The 19,946-nt window shown below is 41.0% G+C and overlaps 1 protein-coding gene across 2 annotated transcripts in view; it reads right to left on the bottom strand.

Moving 5' to 3' along the window:
- Positions 1-6,802: 6,802 nt before the first annotated feature.
- Positions 6,803-19,946, bottom strand: part of bcas3 (BCAS3 microtubule associated cell migration factor) — a 555,891-nt gene continuing 542,747 nt past the window's right edge. For both annotated transcript variants that reach the window (XM_083914409.1, XM_083914410.1), the window contains one exon: positions 6,803-8,445. In XM_083914409.1, the coding sequence (XP_083770535.1) occupies positions 8,297-8,445 (149 nt within the window). In that variant the 3' untranslated portion in view covers positions 6,803-8,296. The remainder of the gene's footprint in view (positions 8,446-19,946) is intronic.

Genomic DNA, 19,946 nt, shown 5'->3' with positions numbered 1-19,946 from the left:
CAACAGTGCAATCAGTTGCTCAGTGGCAAGGTGAAAAGGTGTATTTTCAGTCAACCAGGTGTTGGAGATGAACGCCAGTGAGCATCAGCTTCACATGAGAATGTAAAATCATCACGCATGTCTTACCTCACAGTTTTTTAAAGTTATAGTGCGTGTCTGCTATAATATGACCGGACAGCTGACTTTTTGGAATGCTGCACCTTTAGATTTATGAAATGACAGAGATGTAGTGTAGTAGTGCCGTGGGAGCGGCGGCACTTTGTCAGAGTTTTGAAGCTGTGTGCATTTTACTGGGGAGAAAAAAAGATTAGCAACACATGGCGGTGGATAACGGTTTTCTGCCGGGATACTCAACTGGATAATTGTATCAACAATGCTTGTGCAAATTAGTCCACATTTATTTGTTCTGTGCCGTCAACGGCACAGAAATCTCCATTACGCGCGATTTAAAAGTCATTAAGTTGAGGGAGGACTGCTCCGAGCTGCTGGTAGATCTCAGATCTCAGACCGATTACCATATTCTCTGTGTGGGGATTAATGCAAGCAGACAGTAAATGTGTTCCTTAGACGCGTTCTTTGGGAGTGTGAGCAATCAGCGTATCATAAAGGATCTTGCAAAAATGCACAAAACATAGAGTGGAAACCTCTAAAAACAGGAGGCTTTTCAAAGGTTTCACTCCAAATTTTCTCCACGTTGGTAGTTTAGATAATTTGTTATCTTGTCATTTTTTCTATTAAAAGTTAAACAAAACAAGCTTACATTTGAGATATTTGATGCAGAGAGTTGGCAAAGCTGGCGTTTTATTTATTGTGAAGTTAATGCTTGCATGGCGCTTTCCATACAGTAGGAAGTTGACTAAAGCTTTTCTTTGTCCTTGATCCGTCCGCTCAATACAATACAATACAGCTGCAGATGTGAAAATGTGCGTAAAAGGCGTCTTCCGTCCCGGTGATTTGGGACTTGTGTCAGTGATCCGGGCCAAAGACGCTCTAATTACAACATAACGGGACAGTTTTGCGCCATATTCGTCTATAATCGAGTATTGTTATTTTCTTCCTCCCTTCGACATTGTTCCTTTCTTCCATTTATCTCTCCATCTTCTCCTCCCATCTGCCTGCATCTTCTCTCCGGCTATATTTAGCGGCTAGACTGAGGCCTTGGCGCCAGACCGTTTAAGACCTGTCAAAGTCCCTCATATTTCCCCTTGTCACATGGAAACCCGGCGACCAGCGGCCCTCTCCTCCTCCTCCTCCTCCTCTCTTCTTATCCTTCTCCTCCCTCATCCCCATCGTACAGCTACCAGTAGGCCTCCTCCTCCTCCACCTCCACCACCTCTCCTTCATCTCCTCCACCTCCTCCTCCAGCTCCAAACAGTTCACTCTGCTAAATGACACATATAAGCTCTCACTTGCAAGGAAAGCAAAGCTCCCCCCCTCACACACACTGATCCACACAGATATTATTTTGTACATTACAATGAAAGAGTAATACTTGATGCATCAGGGCTCATCCAAACAAACAAATGTTTTTTTAATGACTTCATTACAAACTGAATGCTAATCTACAAACACTCATATCCAGTTACCTCCGGCCTTGAAGCTACTTCTACCCTCCTGCTCTCACAGTCATGCAGGGCCTCTCTGAACTGCAGCTCGTGTTGTGTTAGGGAGGCTGTGGGTGCGTCTAACTGTCAGGTAGACCGCCAGGTGGGGGCGCTATAGTGACCCAGGGTACAGAGTGACAGGGCTGTCACATCTACAGGCCTTACAGCTGCCAGCACGTTGATGCTGCACACATCCGGTGTGATCAGGTGCAGTCTCACAGAGCCCCAGAGAAAGTTTGGATTTGATTTGGTGCTCCACTCTTTACATTGCAGTACCTTTCACACATGGTCTAATTGGGATATTTTCCAGTTATTTGAATTATGGTGCTCAGGTTATTGTGCTAAGGAGCCTCTGGGCCCTTGGGTGGCCCTGGCCCCCACTTTGCTAGCCTCTGTTGAGAAGCAAAACCGATATGGCCACATGATGAATGAGTGCATGACGCACGCGTGTGTGTAGTGATATGCCAAACACGATCACGGAATGTGATCACTACACACACGCTTCCAAATGTATCATAATGACATTAACTACTGTCCCTCCCCGCAGACCTAATCAACAGCCACTCAGTTGTCGGTTGCTGGTTGGAGGTGACAGAGCCCACAGCGCTGTCAGGTCCCCTGGATCCACAGGGACTTGATTTTTGAAATCACCAATGGAGATATTAGAGTGTTTCATGCATGTACATTCAATTTGAATAAAAGAAAAAACGAATGATTTATCCAGTGTGAATCATCTTCTTAAGGCGAACCCTGTGCAGACTGAAAATGTTGTGGCCCCCGAAACCGATAAACTGACACGGAAAATAACTTTTCATTGTGCAAAAACACAAAGGCCTCCGCACAAATCACTTCTCAAAAGAGATTTCCCATTTGTAGTTTTGAAAACAGATTTCTGTAAATTTATTAATTTAGATATGTATACGGTTTCGCAAAACTCCTGTTATTCAGAAAATAGATGAATTAAAATGATCAAACTGAACAGTTAAATTGTTGATTTAATTGGGCTTTCTGGGTATTTTAAACCTTATGTACACTATATGTGCGAGTTTAAAGCAAATATTTAAAGTAAAACTGTACCTGCGCAGTTTTTAATTCTCTAGAAGAGAGGTATTCCGCTCAGCTTTAGGCTGTTTGTGTGTGTGTGTGCGTGCGTGTGCGCGTGTGCGTGTGCGTGCGTGCTTGTGTGTGCGTGTGTGTGTGTCCGTGTGCGTGTGTGTGTTTGTGTGTGTGTGTGTGTGCGTACCGTTCAGGAGAAACTCTCAACTTATTCTTAATCAGGAAACAAAAGCATCAGCTTTTAAATATTATCCAGCCGACTTTCTTTATCACTATGTCATGTTCGTTGAGACACATTTTTTTAAACCAGCAAAATATCTTTTGTGTGTTTGCAGATGTGTTGACAGCGTGGAGAAATTAAATTAGCAGCTGCAGCGCCGGGAACATTGAATCATATTAGGAGGCTACCTGCAGGCCGGAGGGAGAGGAAGAGCTCTCACACACAACAGGGAGGAGGAGGAGTCCAAACATCATCCAACATGACAGAAAACATAGTGACACGCATTAAGAATTGTAATGATAAAACCTGAAATTAGTGAAAGAAAAATGTGAAATTATGTTGCGCTTAAAATTGAGAATTTATTGAGGATTATATAAAGGCAAATTTAGCAAAGCTAAGCAAAACGGCTTCAAGTCGCAGTGGAAATTAATAAAACATATGCAAAATGTTATCATGCAGTGAATATATCATATAATGCTGACTTGAGTCTGTCAGAGAGATACAAATAACCGCACCCATTTGTAACAGTCAGCTACACTACCACCATGGTAGTGTGTGTGTGTGTGTGTGTGACATTTTATCATTATATTTCACTCAAAATGAATTGGACTAGGCAGTGTGTGATCAGTGTAACCTTCTCACAACACACATTTTATGCCATGTAGCAGCTCAATATTAAACATATTCAGGGACTAAATTTGGTCAAATGTATTTGAGTGCCAGGCCATAACGTATGTTGCTTAGCATTTCCTTCCATTCACAGAGCAGATTGGATGGTGTTCAGTGTGAAGACAGTGTGATGGTAAAACATGCAGGAATCATTCAAGGTAAGTCCCACACACAGGGAACTGTGAGTTGCAGAGCAAATTAATTACACACAGTGCCTGGCATTGAGCTGTAGTGAATCCATTGGCTTCTCTTTGCCATGTTAACACTCAGCCAATCACCTTGTTTCTTTTTTTGCAACTAAAATGACTTTGTGGCTCTCATTTTCACAGATTTCTACATATAAACAGACCCTGGAAAATAATACAGTAAAAAATCATAATAGAGTTTCTCCATCCATGTCTGTGTCTTCTCTCTCTGTGGGTGCTGCTGCTTGTAATATATACAACAAAGTACCAAAGTAATGGTACAGTTGCATCCCATTGTAAAAATGAAATCATATTTTGATCATTTTTAATTTCTTGATTTTTTTATAACCAACATCTAATATGATGTTTATGGTTAAGGCTACATGGCAAATAATCTATAGTCACATGTCTGAAGTGTGATACAGAGATTTGTATTGTATTTTATCAAAGTGCATCAGCTTCAACTGTTGCTTTCCAAATAACAAATGAGTTTCTTCCCTTAGGTCCAAAAGCATGGGGAGACATCTCTGCTTGCTTTGTTTGAGAAAGGAAGCTATCAGGAGATCTGGAAAGTTCTATCTAATAAAGTCTCTACATTGGAAAGAATGGATGCTTCTGCTGTACCATGCACACTTGAGACCACATAATGTTACAAAATGTATCTGGACTCACTATATTAAGTTAGTGATAACTTAGATTGTTTGTTATGTTTATTAGAATTAAAGTTCCAGTCTTGCGGACATTGTGCGGGCTAAACTTAACATGGAGCCCACCCTCTTTAGCATAGAAAATTGGAAATCTGCTATCAGTCAACAGCTAAGCTGTTAGCATCTCAGTGAAATAAGTTTTATGTTTCAGTCAAATATGATGTTTCCAGTTGTCCAACATCTGGATTGGTTCTTACTAACCAAGCTAGTGCTAATATTTTGTAGCTGCCCCCATGTTAAATTCAGGAGAGTCAGTGTAAAAAATAGGGGGCAGTATTTCATCTTTTGCAAGAATTTCATGATTTAGACGACACTGTCTGTTTTCGACACAAGATTGAGTACAGCTACACATAATAAACCTGCAATGTTCTCAAAAACTGGTATTCTGCTTTTAAAAGACTTTTGCAATAGACAGGTGACCTGTCTAGCTCCATCCTGGCGAAGATTACTCGTCAGTGGAGCATACAGAGACTAACAGCCTGGCAGAGGACACCAGGCCGGAATGGCATTGACCTGCTGGACCCAGCGCCTTTCTCACTAATGCCTGCTCTCTCATCAACATGAAATCGTGTATTACCAACTAGGCTACTGGTGATAATGGAGACCTGGCTGCACAAAAAACATCCATGACTAGTAAGTAAGTAATCTCCACCAGAATGTAGTGAGATTCTCCAGGGGCCTGTCCATAGCAACAGTCTCTTAAATATAGAATCTCAGTTTAGGTGTAGGGATTTTTTGTTTAGTTTTAGCTGTAAAGCTGCTAACTGTTGTACTTCTAACAGTGTAGCCTACCACTTGTGCCTCTCGAGGCTCTTATAAGATAGAGCGGATGATGCTAGCTGGTTAGCATGCTAATATCTGTAGATATTTCTGCAATTCAATACGTTATAACTGTTACTTCTTTACACGCTGTTGATGACGTTAGTTCATTTTCTAATGTTTTGAACTAAAAATCTGGCCATATATCACACCGTGCACCTTCAAATGTATTCAGATAGTCTTAAGATGACTGATAAGCTTTTAGTTTTCTATGTTTCTCCTGTTGAAAGGTCACAAGTTAGGACCCAACAACCGTATGACCTGTAGACCTTAACCTCTACTTACATTTCCCATTGTCTTATCCCCTGACTTGAATCAGTGAGTGACTTACTGTTATGGTCATTGACTCTAACAGGACACGTCTTCCTGAGTTAGGCTCCTGCTAGAATACATTGTTGCTACATTTAAAGTTCCGTATTTCAGAATTTTTTCTCAAAATCAATACATTGCTAACCATGTCCAGGTTTCTCCCCATTTAGTGCCATCATAATGTATGTTTGGTACAAATGACCAATTGTACTTTTCATGTTTTGGTGTGCATTGTTAATACCATATTGTTATTCATGGACCATGAACGTGACCCTGATGATCAAAGTGAAACATTTCCTCCACATTTATAATGTGTAATATTCTGAATATTAAACATTGTAAAATGTTTGTGATGTTGGGATCAAATAAAAAATTCAAGTAAAAACTGTAGTTTTTCTACTCTACTTGCATAATGCTGAGCTGGATGAAGTGGCAAAAACATCCTACCAGCTGGAGCTTATTTCTACTTTATTCATAAGGGAGTCTTGCATAAAAACCTAAACAAACACATTTTGAAAAGGTTCCGTTTTGTATGTATTCTGTTGTCCAATTCATATCGGATTTCATTTTCAGATAGTTAATACAGGCATACAGAGTTCATTTAAAAATGTCTCAGGCTTTGAAGTTGTATTAAGTTGTTCATTTAATTGTCTGTGCAAACGTTTTTTTGTTTGGATATGTGCCATTGTAGCTTGGAAAGGACCCCTTTACAATTTCATGGCTAGCTTATAAACACACTGATGAGATGAAATTAAGCACACAAGAATTCATTTACTGCTAATTTAATTTAATTTGATTTGAATTAGTTAGTACTTCATTTTATTTTTCAGGAGTTTTAGGATTTGAAGTTTTGTGCTGATTAGCAGAGAAACAAACATGGCCTCTTGTTTCTCTCGCAGAACAAAGAGCCAGAGTCGCCTATAAAAAGTCCCTTTAACAGCACTTTACTGCCTGTTAAAAAATATGGTACTAATTACCAGTGGTAAAATGTGTCGATGGTCACCATCGTGGTTGAAATCTGACGGCACAATTAGAAGCAATCAGAGTAAGAAAAAAGACACACAGTTTCATTTCCTTGAGTTTTATTAGGTTTTTTTTTAGCTGCCCGAATGACGGGAAAAGAAACAAGTATTTTACATATCAAATGTTACCTTCAACAACAAGCATAAGCTCTGAATTAAAACAAGTAGGTGCATGCCCTCGTTCAGCGACAGAGCAACCACACGCCCTGGAGACATGCAGCAGGTCCAACCACACTCACTGATGAGGGATTATAAATGACTATTATCATTTCATATCTTTTCTAAATATGCATTTCTGTTTTCACCAAGACAAACATTAAACCGGAGGGTCGCAGGTTCAAGTCCATGTACTGACCAAATATGGTGTTTGGACAAGCCTGGAGAGGTGCCAGCTGGCTTACAGGGCACTGCAGGGGTGCCCTTGGGGAAAGCACCTAACCCCCTAAATTGCATGTGTGTTGCGAAATATACATTTTAACAGCAAATTATTGTGATTTTATTTAAGTAATTCTGCTAAGGACAAACTAACAGATAAAGTTTCTGATTATCAAAGTCTTCTTTGATACAAGCAAAGCTAGTACATATCAGGAAAATACATTTTTTTAAAGAGATCTAAAACAGCGACAAAAAGATTATTGTCAAAAGTAGCTAATGTACAAAATACAGCGTGATGGCTACACAAGCCTCTATTACTCTGCTCAATTAAGATTTACTATCTGGAAGGACCGAGTGGGGAATATCTCTAAATGATGTCAGAAACATATCTCAATTACACTGTAAACATCTAAATTACTTCAGCAACGCAGTAATAGTGTCATCTCATTACTGCATCTTTTGTCAAATGTAATTACATGATAATCAAAGGCATGAGAGGACCAAATTTAATCAAAAACATTTATTGAGAGGCCATGAGAGCAGCAACACATGCAGAGGGAAAAGGAGCTGCTACATGTCACTGCCTGGAATAAACTTTTTCCTTTGTCAGTGCTCCCTTTCTCATGGCTCATTCAGACAATAGGCACACCGTAAAACTTCAAACGCACACAAAGAATGATGGTGGGCTGAGGGAACAGCATACATCAGCTGCAGAGAGGAGAGGACGGCTGGACTATTGATTTAACAACAAGGTTAAAAATGGTGAGAAACGTGCTGGGTCGACACTGGTCAATTATTGAAACATTTGATTTTGAAAATAAAGAAAGTTCATCCCTGAACACAGCTGTGATAAAACATTTGATCTGCCCTTTCATTTTTATGTACTTTAGATCTATATAACTGCCCAGCAAAACTTAAAATAGCTGTTAAGCTTTCAACAGTTACAATGAATTTGTCTCTGTGTTTTCCCCCCAGACATTAATGCAATATGCGGGCAAACTCTAAATCATTTTCATTTAAATTTAAAATGATTGGAATTCCATAAAACTACAGAAGCATTTACAGCTTCATAAAAAACCTATCCGCCTTCAAAACCAACCCAAGAAATACAATACTGTATGTAGCTGGAATAACACTGAAGTGTGACGAACTGTATGATATGAGAAAAAAACACACTGTTCAGAGAAACACAAATCCTGGACACAATTTGGTTTCAGTTCAACATTGTGTGTGTGCCACTGTGGTGCTACGTGGACAGGTAGGGGGGAGGCAGGCAGGTGTGGCAGGTCGGCTGGACGGTGGTGGTTGCTCCTGGAGGAGATGTGGGACTCTAGGGGAAGTTGGTGGGGAAGAGGCTGAGTGGCTGGCTCTCGTTGGTAGGCAGAGGGGAGCGGTAGCCCTCGAAGTTGCGTGGGATGCTACCGCTGGTGGAGCCTGAGCTGTTACTGAGGGTCTCGATGCTGCCCTCCCTCTGCAGCTCTGCAGGGAGAGAAACAGACGGACAGAGAGAGAATGTTAAATCAGAGCCATCAGGTGATCTGTTTTAAACCACAAGAGCTAATCACACAACAAATGTCCACATTCACAATGTGTCCAATATAGATTCTCTGTATCGTTATTCTAACAAAAACAAAATGTGCTCATTATAAGGGCTGGGTTTCAAACCTGAATACTTTTACTCAGTACCAAATGAAATGTGTCCATAGCATAGGAAGTATGTAAAAATTGTAAAGCACCAAAAATTGCCGTTGAATTCTTCCTCTGGTCTTGTTTGCATATTCTTTGACCAGATACCAGATATGATTTAAGTCAAAACTTTTATTTTGACAGGCTTTTTTTATGGCTGCTTGTGTTAAGACATTCTTAAACCCAGCTTGAGCTGTTTAGTCTAATTATTATGATCTTCAAAGTAAGTGTCAAATACTTCATAGCACCAGTACTCAAAACTTAAAACTTAAACTTGAGTCGATGCACGTCAAAAAACATGTACAGTCATGTGATCAGACAGGTTGTAAAATAACACGTGTAACTTATTTGGAAGGTAAGAGGAACCTTCTAGAAATTCACCACATATACTTACTAACTTGGTTCAACTTTGACCTACTGTTCATCCTGTAGTTGCGCAGTACCAGTGCTGCTCAACAGCATTAATAGAATGTCATATTTCAAAACATATGACACAAACCTTCATATTTTATAAGATGCATACTGTTGTACATAAATTTTAAAATACTGTATAATCCCTTTGATGAAAATATGTTAATCATGTCCAAGCTAAATACAGGAATATTAACAAAATATACACTGTTAACATAAATGATAAAAATGATGGACAAAACTATGAAAACCAGACTCAAATATAATACACCAAAATTATCCTTTAGCCCGCTATTTCAGCAGCACACATGAACATAAAAAAACATTACGAACATTGCAGGAAATATGAGATGACTTTAAATTCACATAATTTTGAAGTGAACGTGGCAGACACATGGGACACTAAACATTTTACAGAATCATTACTAGATTGAACAGAAGGCATGAATAAAAAAGGAGATCCCTTCTTATTGCTTCACCATGTATTAGTCATCAGAGTATGAACCTGCAGCTGTGTTAGATGCAGAAGAAGTCCACATCTGTGGCATTAATCCACAGCAAGACTGGACAGCAGTTATTGTGGGACACAACCTATCTTCTCCCAGCATTCTGAACATTTCTCTGACATGCTCACACTGCTCCACAGCCCTTCAACATCCCTCACTGTGGACTGACCAGGTTGCTCTGCTGAGGATATCCCCATAAGGTACCTATTACTGTTATTACATGCTGTAAACCATATCCGTAGATGTACGGACAGAATGGCGTGCGCGTAAATGGCAGCACAGTATTTAGACTGTGATGCCTGTAGTGTATTGTGATGTCCATTAGGCGTCTAGCTATATTTAATCTACTACTGCTGCCTGGCTGCTCTGCTGACAGTGGTCGACGCCCTGTGAATGTGTGGCAGTGTGCATCCATGACAGAGTATGACTGTCATCAATGAATTGAGAGCAGGATATGATAATGCTCGTATATGAGAACAAAAGTGCACATGCTACTACAGGGAACATGCTCCTCTGGCCTGCAGGCAGAAGAGAGATGCGTTCTCATGGCTCTTTCTTTCATCGAACTTCAACTTTTTTTTCTTTCTGAATTGGACCTGTTTCCTGAGTTGATTCGACCATTCAGCTTGTTTGACGTGCAGGTCTACATGACGTGCTGAGTATGTCAGCTCCTCTGTGAGCCTCTGACTCATGGTTACCCATAACATATTGACAGAAGCATAATTCTTGTTGAATGTGCAACACACACTGACCATATTGTGTAGTGTTGCATCCGAAGATTATGTGTAGCCCGGATGTGCTGATCCAGGGAACGAATTTGATCACATTGCTACTTTTCTAGATTGATGCATTGCTGCTGGGAAATGGGACAATCTTGGCAAATACTGAAGCCTAAACAACAACTTGTTAGGATAAAGTGTATATGAAGATGGACGATGTGGCTCCACCTCCTCCCACTGCACAGAGTTGAAGCTTAAATATCCCAGATATGGGCGCCACCATGTTGTCATTTTGCAGTAGTGCTCAGGCGGTGGAGCCAAAGTATTGAAGTCCCACCCATAAATTTCCCAACCAATCGCAAGTCAATCGCAGCTGTCAATCATGACATTTCACCCCGTTTTTCTAGCATCAAAGAACTAATTACAACCAAACTCATAAGAACAAATGAACATTTGAACAAACATCAGTGTAATAGCAACTACCTAAAATGTAATTGATGTGTACTTTGATTTACACATTAGTATCTCACAGTGTCAGCACAGCATTAAAAAAAACCTAAGTGTTCTAGGGTTGGTGGGTGCATGTTGTTTCAGGCTCTGTTAGGGTGACAAGTTTGAGTAACAGCTCCATTAGTTTGGCAGCCCAGAAAAAAAAACACACAGTAAACAATAAACAAAGTATGCTGATCCCATTACAAAGTAAACCACCAGGAGACATTTGAATGTGTGGCCGTTTTTGATCTGAACATAGACTTCTACAAATCAGTAACACATACTGACATGGTGTCCTGCACTAACATTAAAAAGCAGTGTAATTACAGAATAAAACTAAAATCTGACATGCTCACTGTAGCTGCAGTCTGTCTGACTTACAGTTTCTGTCTGGTATCAGTTTAAAACTATTTTCACTGCTGGAGTTTTCACTGTGACAGAATATCATGCTACAAATTCTTTCTGCTGTTTGACGTGATGTTGAAATGCACACTGCTGTCCGTCAAAAACTAACTGCAGAACAAATCAGTGACCTTGAGATGAACAGGAGGTCTAATTAGCTTAAGCTTTTCAAATTCATACTGCACTGCCATAAAACCACAGCGTGTGTTTAATACGTCCTGCAGATGTTCAGAGGCCAATATGGATACTGTCTTTGTCACGGAGGGCATGCAGGAAGTGGGAGCGTCTTACTTTAGCCAAGGAAGCCTAATACAAACCACACTGTTATTATCCCAGCTAACATGCAACGTGCCACACTGCGGTGTGATCCCAGCCCCCTGCCCTCCTGTTTCATTCCCCAACACTACAGTCTACAGTAATCCCAGGCAACCCTCCCATGCTAGTCAGCTGGCTAGCCTGTGGGTCTACAGCACTACTGCCTCACTCTTTGCCACTGAGTGGACGGAAGGTGGTTTGCTAACTAGCTTGCACCGGAGACAGGAGGAGTGAGGTGACGGGACCGCATGTGACATCAGTGTTCCTATTGGTGGTGTGAATGCAAAGAGAAAAAAGCCCTGAAGGTATGTAATTCTGAGGGGAGATCCTCAGTGGACAATTCTTCAGAACTGTTTGGTCCAAAAACGCCTTATTCCTCTCCCTCTAAAACCAAGGGTAATAATATTGTTACAGTATACTAACAACTGCAATAGCAACTATTCTAATAATGTGTCACACCTATGATATATCATCTGTACATCAGGACATACTTTGTATGGATGTATCAATGAGCTGAACAATATACCAGAAATGTACAGACTTCTGTTTTTGATAGTGGAATCTCTTGCACAAAAATACTTGAGAGGTGATGTTACACTTTATAGTTTTACAGCACACACCACAGTGCAGGGGTTTATCTGTAATATGGGTCATCTCTAATGATATAATTTTTTCAGCCACAGTTTCAGGTAAGCAGAGACAAGTGCTGGAGCCACTGAGACTGAGCGTCACCACTCCTCTGCAGCCCTGCGCTACTCCTGTTCTCCAACTCCTTGTCTCAACACCAATGTGACACCATGGGGTCCTTCAGGGGGACCCGGGGGATCTCTAGCAAAATGCTGAAATACTTCTTTCTACCACTTATCAACTCCTTAGCTTTATTTTTCTTGTCAATCAGTAATATTTGATTAATTGCCTCCCTGTAAAGGGTTCCTCCCTTCATAGCTTCCTTGCTTCCTAGAACACTGACCGTATCTGCCAGCCACTTGCCCTCCCAGCTAGCCTTTTTGCCAACCCCAGCTAGATCTGCACTGTTGCTGTGTTATTTTAGGTGCTGTAAGCTGCTGAACACCCCAGTAAAGCCCCAAAGGCCCTTTCTAGTGCTGCCTAATCCACCTTATTGTGTGACGCCTACCAGCTATTTAACAAGTCTTAACCTCTCACGCCCCCAACACAATCCCCGGGCCCTCTAATGTTAGGGCTGATGTCACTAGGTAAAGTAATATGGTTATTTACAAGGTGGTTTTGTCCGACGTGATGTGTAGATAATGCTGTCCTGGAGGGAGGCCAATGAAGAAATGGAAACTACTGAGTCTGACTGATATGGGCTTTTAAAGGATGGCTGATCTGAACCAGCTGAAAAAAACGGCGTTTACATGTAGTTTATCTTTAAAATATATTTTTTTAATGCCAAAAATGGTATGCATTTTAAATTTGAAGGCTGATAGCATATTAAATGTGACAATTTGGGTAGAGCTATGCTATGTGTTTTCTCCAGAGCTTTATTCTTGTCAATGAAAAACCTAAATATATCCAAAATAGCTAAAATAAAATGTTCCTGAGCTTATTGTCACATGTAAAGCCTATTCTTGGAAGTCATTCTGTTGTTGGTGTTGACTCGGTACGGCCGCTGGGACTGGAGCTGTGCTCTGGGACAACACCGGTGGCCAGACTTCAAAAGAAAATGCAAGTAGACCCAAGATAGAGTCGAAAGAGCTATCAGTAAAACAGCACTGGATGCCACAGCTGGAGATAACAGAAAATGTTTTTTCAGGCCGGAGGTGAATGGAGGGAGGGGGATGGATTCTTGGCAGTGTTGAACAAGGAGGAAAACCAAGCTGTTTTTGGAGACGCATCCTCGCACAATTCAAAAGAGACACATATAACGACACAGAGGCAAGTTGATGCCTCATCAGCCAATCGGACAGAGGAAATGATCAGAAACGTTGCAGTCTGCACACTCGACTGTGAACAGGCCTTAATCCTCTTATACTCTCACGCAAACACAGGGGCCAGCATACACACTTTAATTTTCAGACCAGCACATGGGCTCAATCTGGTCTCAAATACAAAGTACAACAAATACTGCAGTTGTGACTGAAAAAAACTCAAGACACTTTACATATAGAGTAGGTAAAGAGCACACTCTATGACCTATTCATGATTTACAGAGACCCAACAATTTCCCGCACTATCTTTAATAATAATCATGATAATATGTGTATACAGTATTAACAGTATTATTCTTTTGGCAACACTGCTTGTGGAACTAATCCTACATTTCCCGCGAACACTATGTCAAGATGTGTGATACAACCATTGACTACGTGGTATCGATTACGAGTGAGCTACTCTGATGCGAAAAAGAGGAACGGAACAGCACAAAAACTAAACAAAACATCTTCCTTCCTAAAAGAAACATGTGGAGATAATTTTCGGGAGTTAAAAAAACAGAAGAACAAAAGAGGAAGACACAGGGACAATGAAGATGAAGGAGGAGTTTTCATTCTAAATGGCTGTTGGCTCAGGAGTGGCTCATATTTGACCAAGAAACAAATATAATCTAGTGTAAGGATATGACAGAGACTTGAACAAACAACCCTCTGGTTCTCATACCCAGTCCCCCACGGACTGATCTAACATCCAGCCCTCCGTATGTACATTAAGGTGAATATGTTCTTATCTGTACAGTTTTCATGCTTGCTGTTTTAATGAGCAGCATGAGATGCGCACAGATAGCATGTGACAGCAGTTAGCATTAGTTTTTGGTATTGGATTGTTATAACATGATCATTTCAATGACTATCTGCCATTGACACAAATAAAAACAATAAAAAAAGAAACATGGACACTTAAATATGTTGAGCAGCACTCATAATCTGGCTTAAATCTGATTGGCTGGTAACTTTAAAAACTACTAGCCATGTTGGCTGTTGATCAAAAGAGTTAATTTAAAGCCCTGGTGATGAAAACCTTCCCTTTAACAGGCTGGATGTCGAACAGACCCAGCTCTATGGAGGACAGCCATCTGTCTTGACCAGTTATAGTCTTGTCCATGACTCCAAACAGTCTTATTACTCACCACAATTATTGCACCAATCTGGTAACACGTCAAGATCACTACAACTAAATTATTATACATTTTTAGGTAAATGCTAAATGCTTATCTAAATGATTTTCGGTTTGGGTTTTATTTTCAAAGCTTTCGCAATCCTTACATTGAATGGACTAGATTTGAAGGCCTTTACACACCGGGGGCATGGCAAATAAACAACACTGAAATGCGAAATGATCGCCTGTGAATATTCGTTCGTTCCTACAGTGATGTGCTCGGCTGGCCAGTTCGGCTCAATAGTTATGCAGTCTGGCTTTTATTGTGAAAGGTATGAACAGAAGCAGTGGATCTGGTATGTGCTGCCTTACCTTGATGCAGGAAAAAAAGTCTCCTGGTGTGTAAAGGCCTTTAGGCTCAGGTCCAAGTTAGGACACAGTAAGTACAACAGGTCAGCTGAACCAAGAACTGAAAAGTCTACTTTGCAGTTTTTTGTGTTACCACTGGACCCGAGTTCCATCCTTTATGTGACAACTGAGCTATCTCCATGACAACTAAACAAACTCAATCCACTGAGGCGGATTATGAGATACTGTTGAAAAGTTTGGAGAAAGATTTCTTTCTTTCTTTCTATAACTGGACCAGAGACCCGAAGTAATCTATACTTTATTCTAATTCCACACATAGAATCCATCTAATCTATTAGAATCAAATTTTATATTTATTGTTATTACACCGTTGCACAAATGGAAAGAACTGACGGGGTAAAGTTTCAGTGGAAATGTATTTTATATGATTTCATGTGACATATTGGTTGATCTCGACCATAGCACCCATGCCAACCCTTCACTATTAGTGAGGAACCCCCCCCCCCCCCCCCCCCCCCCCACGCACACACAGCATGTTGTGGTAAGACTAGACTCACCACTGAGTATAGGGGATCAAAGAGAATACAAAGGAGCTCTTAATCAGAGGGTCTGTGCCTGCCAGGCTGGGTAGAGTCCCGTCCATCCATCCATCCATGTCTCTCTCTGTCTCTCTCTGTCTCTCTGTCTCTGTCACTCTCTCTCTCTCTCTGTCTCTCTCTCTGTCTCTCTGTCTCTGTGTCTCTCTCTCTCTCTCTCTCTCTCTCTCTCTCTCTCTCTCTCTCTCTCTCTCTCTCTCTCTCTCTCTCTCTCTCTCTCTCTCTCTCTCTCTCTCTCTCCCTCTCTCTCTCTCTCTCTCTCTCTCCCCCTGAGAGGCTGGGATGGGGGCAGTTACCCATAGCGATAGTATACTTATCCCAGCTGATTGTTTTTGTGTTTTAACTTTAATCTCACCGTTGGCTCCAGCTGGCACTGATTAGTGTTCTCACGTCACATTCCAACCCCCAACAGTCTCATATAAACACTTACACTTACGCAGAAGTACATATGCACACTTGGTAAATGCTTCAAATACATATTGTATGTATGTGTTAGAAGAAATCTGTGCCCCTTCTGGCTGGTACCAGTATTTTTCAAATGAACCCTCCAACAAATGAAGTGCAATTATAAAACTTCATCTGAGTATTTTGATAAATATATTTTAGATGTAGGCGTGGTTTAGTTAGGGTCAGTGATGACACACTTGGAGTCGGCGGGTGACTTTGACGACAATATCAGCAGCACCTGTGTGGAGCTTTGGAGCTGGAACAGAGATGCAACGAGGAAGACGCTGGAGACGATATATTTTGGGATACACTTTTAAAACTTCATTCACAATGAAGAGCAGGCTGACTGGTACGACGGTGTCTAAGGTCGCACTCACACTCTCCATCCGTACCGTGCCCAAACAGGTTTTACGGGTAAAGCCTAGTTCGTTTGACCAGTGTGAGTGCAACCGCGCCGTCCACGGACCGTTTGGGCGAGGTTTGCACATTTACGAGCACGAGCGTGTGCACGTGTATGAGCGCGAGCACAAGGCCTACGGCGGTTCTGACGTCATTTTATGTGCGCCTGTTCAGACATAGAAAAAAAAACAAAAAACAAAAGATGGACCATGCACGGACATTTAACAACAACAGCAATGGTGGCGAAAGGTTCACGTTGGTGTGATGCGGAGGTCGTGTGTTTACTGCAGATTTGGTCGGATGAAAATATTTAAAAACAGTCGGACAAGACGCACAAAAACTCTGAGGTCTATGGAAAGATTTGTAAACAAAGCGACGCATCGCGATGACGTCAATCATGCGTGTGACGTGTTACGGTGTGATGACGTATGGACCGGGGGGCGGTGCGGAAGGACAGTGTGAGTGCGCCCTTAGAAGCTATTACTAGCCTGGTTAGCACAGCAGTTTAACATGTAGATTAAGTCACTGCTATCATGTCTAGTTAAAAAAAAAAAGACTCCAGCATGCCTCATTTTAATTTCGTACATGGCTAGCAGATGAAATTCTCCTATTTTTAAGTGTACATATGTACTACTGACGACAACATTAAATAAATAAAATTTCGCCTCATTATATACCGGACCTCTTGTTATAAATCCAATTCTGACCCCGCACCCACGACTTTTTGGATTTGTTTATTTCATTTATTTCTTTATTGTGAGTTTATCTCAACTCATACTATTCATAATATATGTCAAATACGAGGAATAACAAGGACTTACAGATGTTTTACACATGAAAGCATGTCGGCAACAGTACGTGAGCTCTTACTCTTCACAATCCTTAGAAAGCTGGCCAGTTGGACGACTGAGTCCACATTAGTGGGAAAGCTCATTAACATCTACCGGAGATCATCCTGATGGACTGTGAAAAGCCAGGCTTAACACACCCTCCTGTGTAAAGGACAGTGTACATTAATGCTGCTGGACACACACACACACACACACACACACACACACACACACACACACACACACACACACACACACAAAACACACACACACACACACACACACACACACACACACACACACACACACACACACACACACACACACACACACACGCACATACACACACACACACACACGTACACACACACGCACACATGCACACAAACGTACACGCACACATGCACACACGCACGCACGCACGCAAACACACACGCACACACACACACACACACACGCACGCACGCACGCACGCACACACACACACACACACACACACATTTTACACACTGCTCACACACTCGGGGCTAGCCAGGATCAAGAACAATATTTTTTCAATATCTTTCCCGACTAATCGCAGAGGCAAAGAGATACGTTAAGCACCTTTATAAACACACTAACAGCTAGCACACACTGCTGAGAATGCGGGCCTCAAGCTTGAACCCCACAAGGTAAACCACAGCAAGCAGCTGGTCCCATGAATCATGATACTCAACAGGTTGCGTGATTAAGCAACAAATGAAAAAGAAAGTAAGTGATTCATTGGGCAGATTCAGGCCCTTGAACGGAGGCTTTCTCTTCGTCTTCTCTGACCATATATCCTAAGCTCCACCAGCGCCACATACACAGCTGACCACAACTTTCCCAGCGGCTGCTCATTAGAGTGTGTTATGAGGGGTGCCAACAACAGGCCTGGACACTCCTGACACTTTATGTGGGCCGCTTTGAATTAGGCCTCTAATGAAAACCTAGTGCTGACCCAGGATTTGACTGGCTATTTACCCAGAGCAGACTGACAGCCGCCTCACCATTGGACACTGTATGGAACTGTTTTTATAGGCCGACTGCTGAAGAGAGCAACACCAGAAGTATGAACACTGTATGGAGTATGTTCAGCTGAATTTGTTTATTCAGCTAACGCATATCCTGAACTATCCAATTATCCAAAAATGGAAAAAATCCCTTCAAAGGCATGGCTCTAACATTAACACATCATATTGTTGACTTATCCAGGATAGTTTGGTGTTTTTGTCTGAAGAAATATGGCGACACAAATGCAAAGACAATGATTCACACAACATGCAAGCTACATGGGTTTACCAGCATCCGTAGCAACCAACATAGAAACAACAGAAAAACATTGCATTCCAACAATTATCTGGAGAGACATTAGAGATTGTTTTTTTGTCATTGCGAAGGGAGCCGGTTCTTTGGGATCCATTCCTCTCAAAGAGCTGTTCGATGGCTGGCTCATTTTTATATTTATTTATTTTTAAGAAGCCAGCCTGGTGGTTATTAATTTTATCTGAGAAGTAATCAATGATACTTCCCAGTAAGAATTGGGTCTGAATAATTCAAACTTATACGTGTACAATATGGAAAGATTTATAAATGTCAATAGTTTTTATTGCTTTTCTATTTTTACGTCCATGTAAAGTTTGAATATAATGTCCAAATTCTATTTTAAATTGTTGTATTTGTGGATTCTGTTTAGTTAGTATTTGTGAATGAAGAATTTTCCATATAATATAAATAGGTTCAAATTGTAGTTATTTCATTCTTGTAAAAAAAAAAAAAGTTATATCTTTTTCCTAAAAATATATTTGAACCAGTCAGTCTCATAAAAAAAATCTATATCTAACAAAAATAATTAAAGATATAAACATTCAAGGCAGTGTGGACAACTCAGATAATGTCATGTGATATCTGCAAATAAGCAGGTGTAGTCTGCTGCGCTCCTCCCCCTGTGCCCGTTCTCCGTAGGAGCTTGTGTAGGCAGTGATTTAAAGAAAGCAAAACGGCTCAAAACTGCGACTCACTTCCCACTGTTCATATTAAAGAGCCGTTCAATAGATTTGGTTCGTTCATGAATGACACGACTCTGCGAAACATAAAAGCACACGCATATAAAAATGATAAACATTTACTAGAAATGACGCTTTGCAGTCTGTCTAACAATTCTAAAGCCATTATTATGAAACGAATATGTTTTGTTCCCTGGACCAACATACTGCCCTACACGGCCAAAGTGGAGTCAAAATCACAACAAAATAATTTAAACAATAAAAAATGAATTTAAAATTGGCGCCTTTCAGGTTTAAAGCTGTGCAGAACTAATGTGTATTTGTACCAACTCTGTAATCTCTGTTGATGAAGGGTGAGGTTTGTAGAAATCCAAGCCCATTTTTTCATGTATCAAAAAAGTATTTGAGGCTCATATATAGCACTTTAAAAGACAATGCATCGACAGTAAGCACATTCAAATAATTCTACTTGTGTGAGCACTTTATGATCAAACTGCCTATGGTGGAGAACAGATCCCACACTGTAGACTGTTGAAATATCCTATCCTGAACTCTCTCTCTCTCTCTCTCTCTCACACACGCACGCACGCACGCACGCACGCACGCACGCACGCACGCACGCACGCACGCACACACACACACACACACACACACACACACACACACACACACACACACACACACACACACACACACACACACACAGTCTGATGTCCTTTTTACAAGCATCTTG

The sequence above is a fragment of the Echiichthys vipera genome (genome assembly GCF_963691815.1).
Source record: "Echiichthys vipera genome assembly, chromosome: 5".
NCBI classification, from domain to species: Eukaryota; Metazoa; Chordata; class Actinopteri; order Perciformes; family Trachinidae; genus Echiichthys; species Echiichthys vipera.
This window is presented reverse-complemented; position numbering and strand designations above follow the sequence as displayed.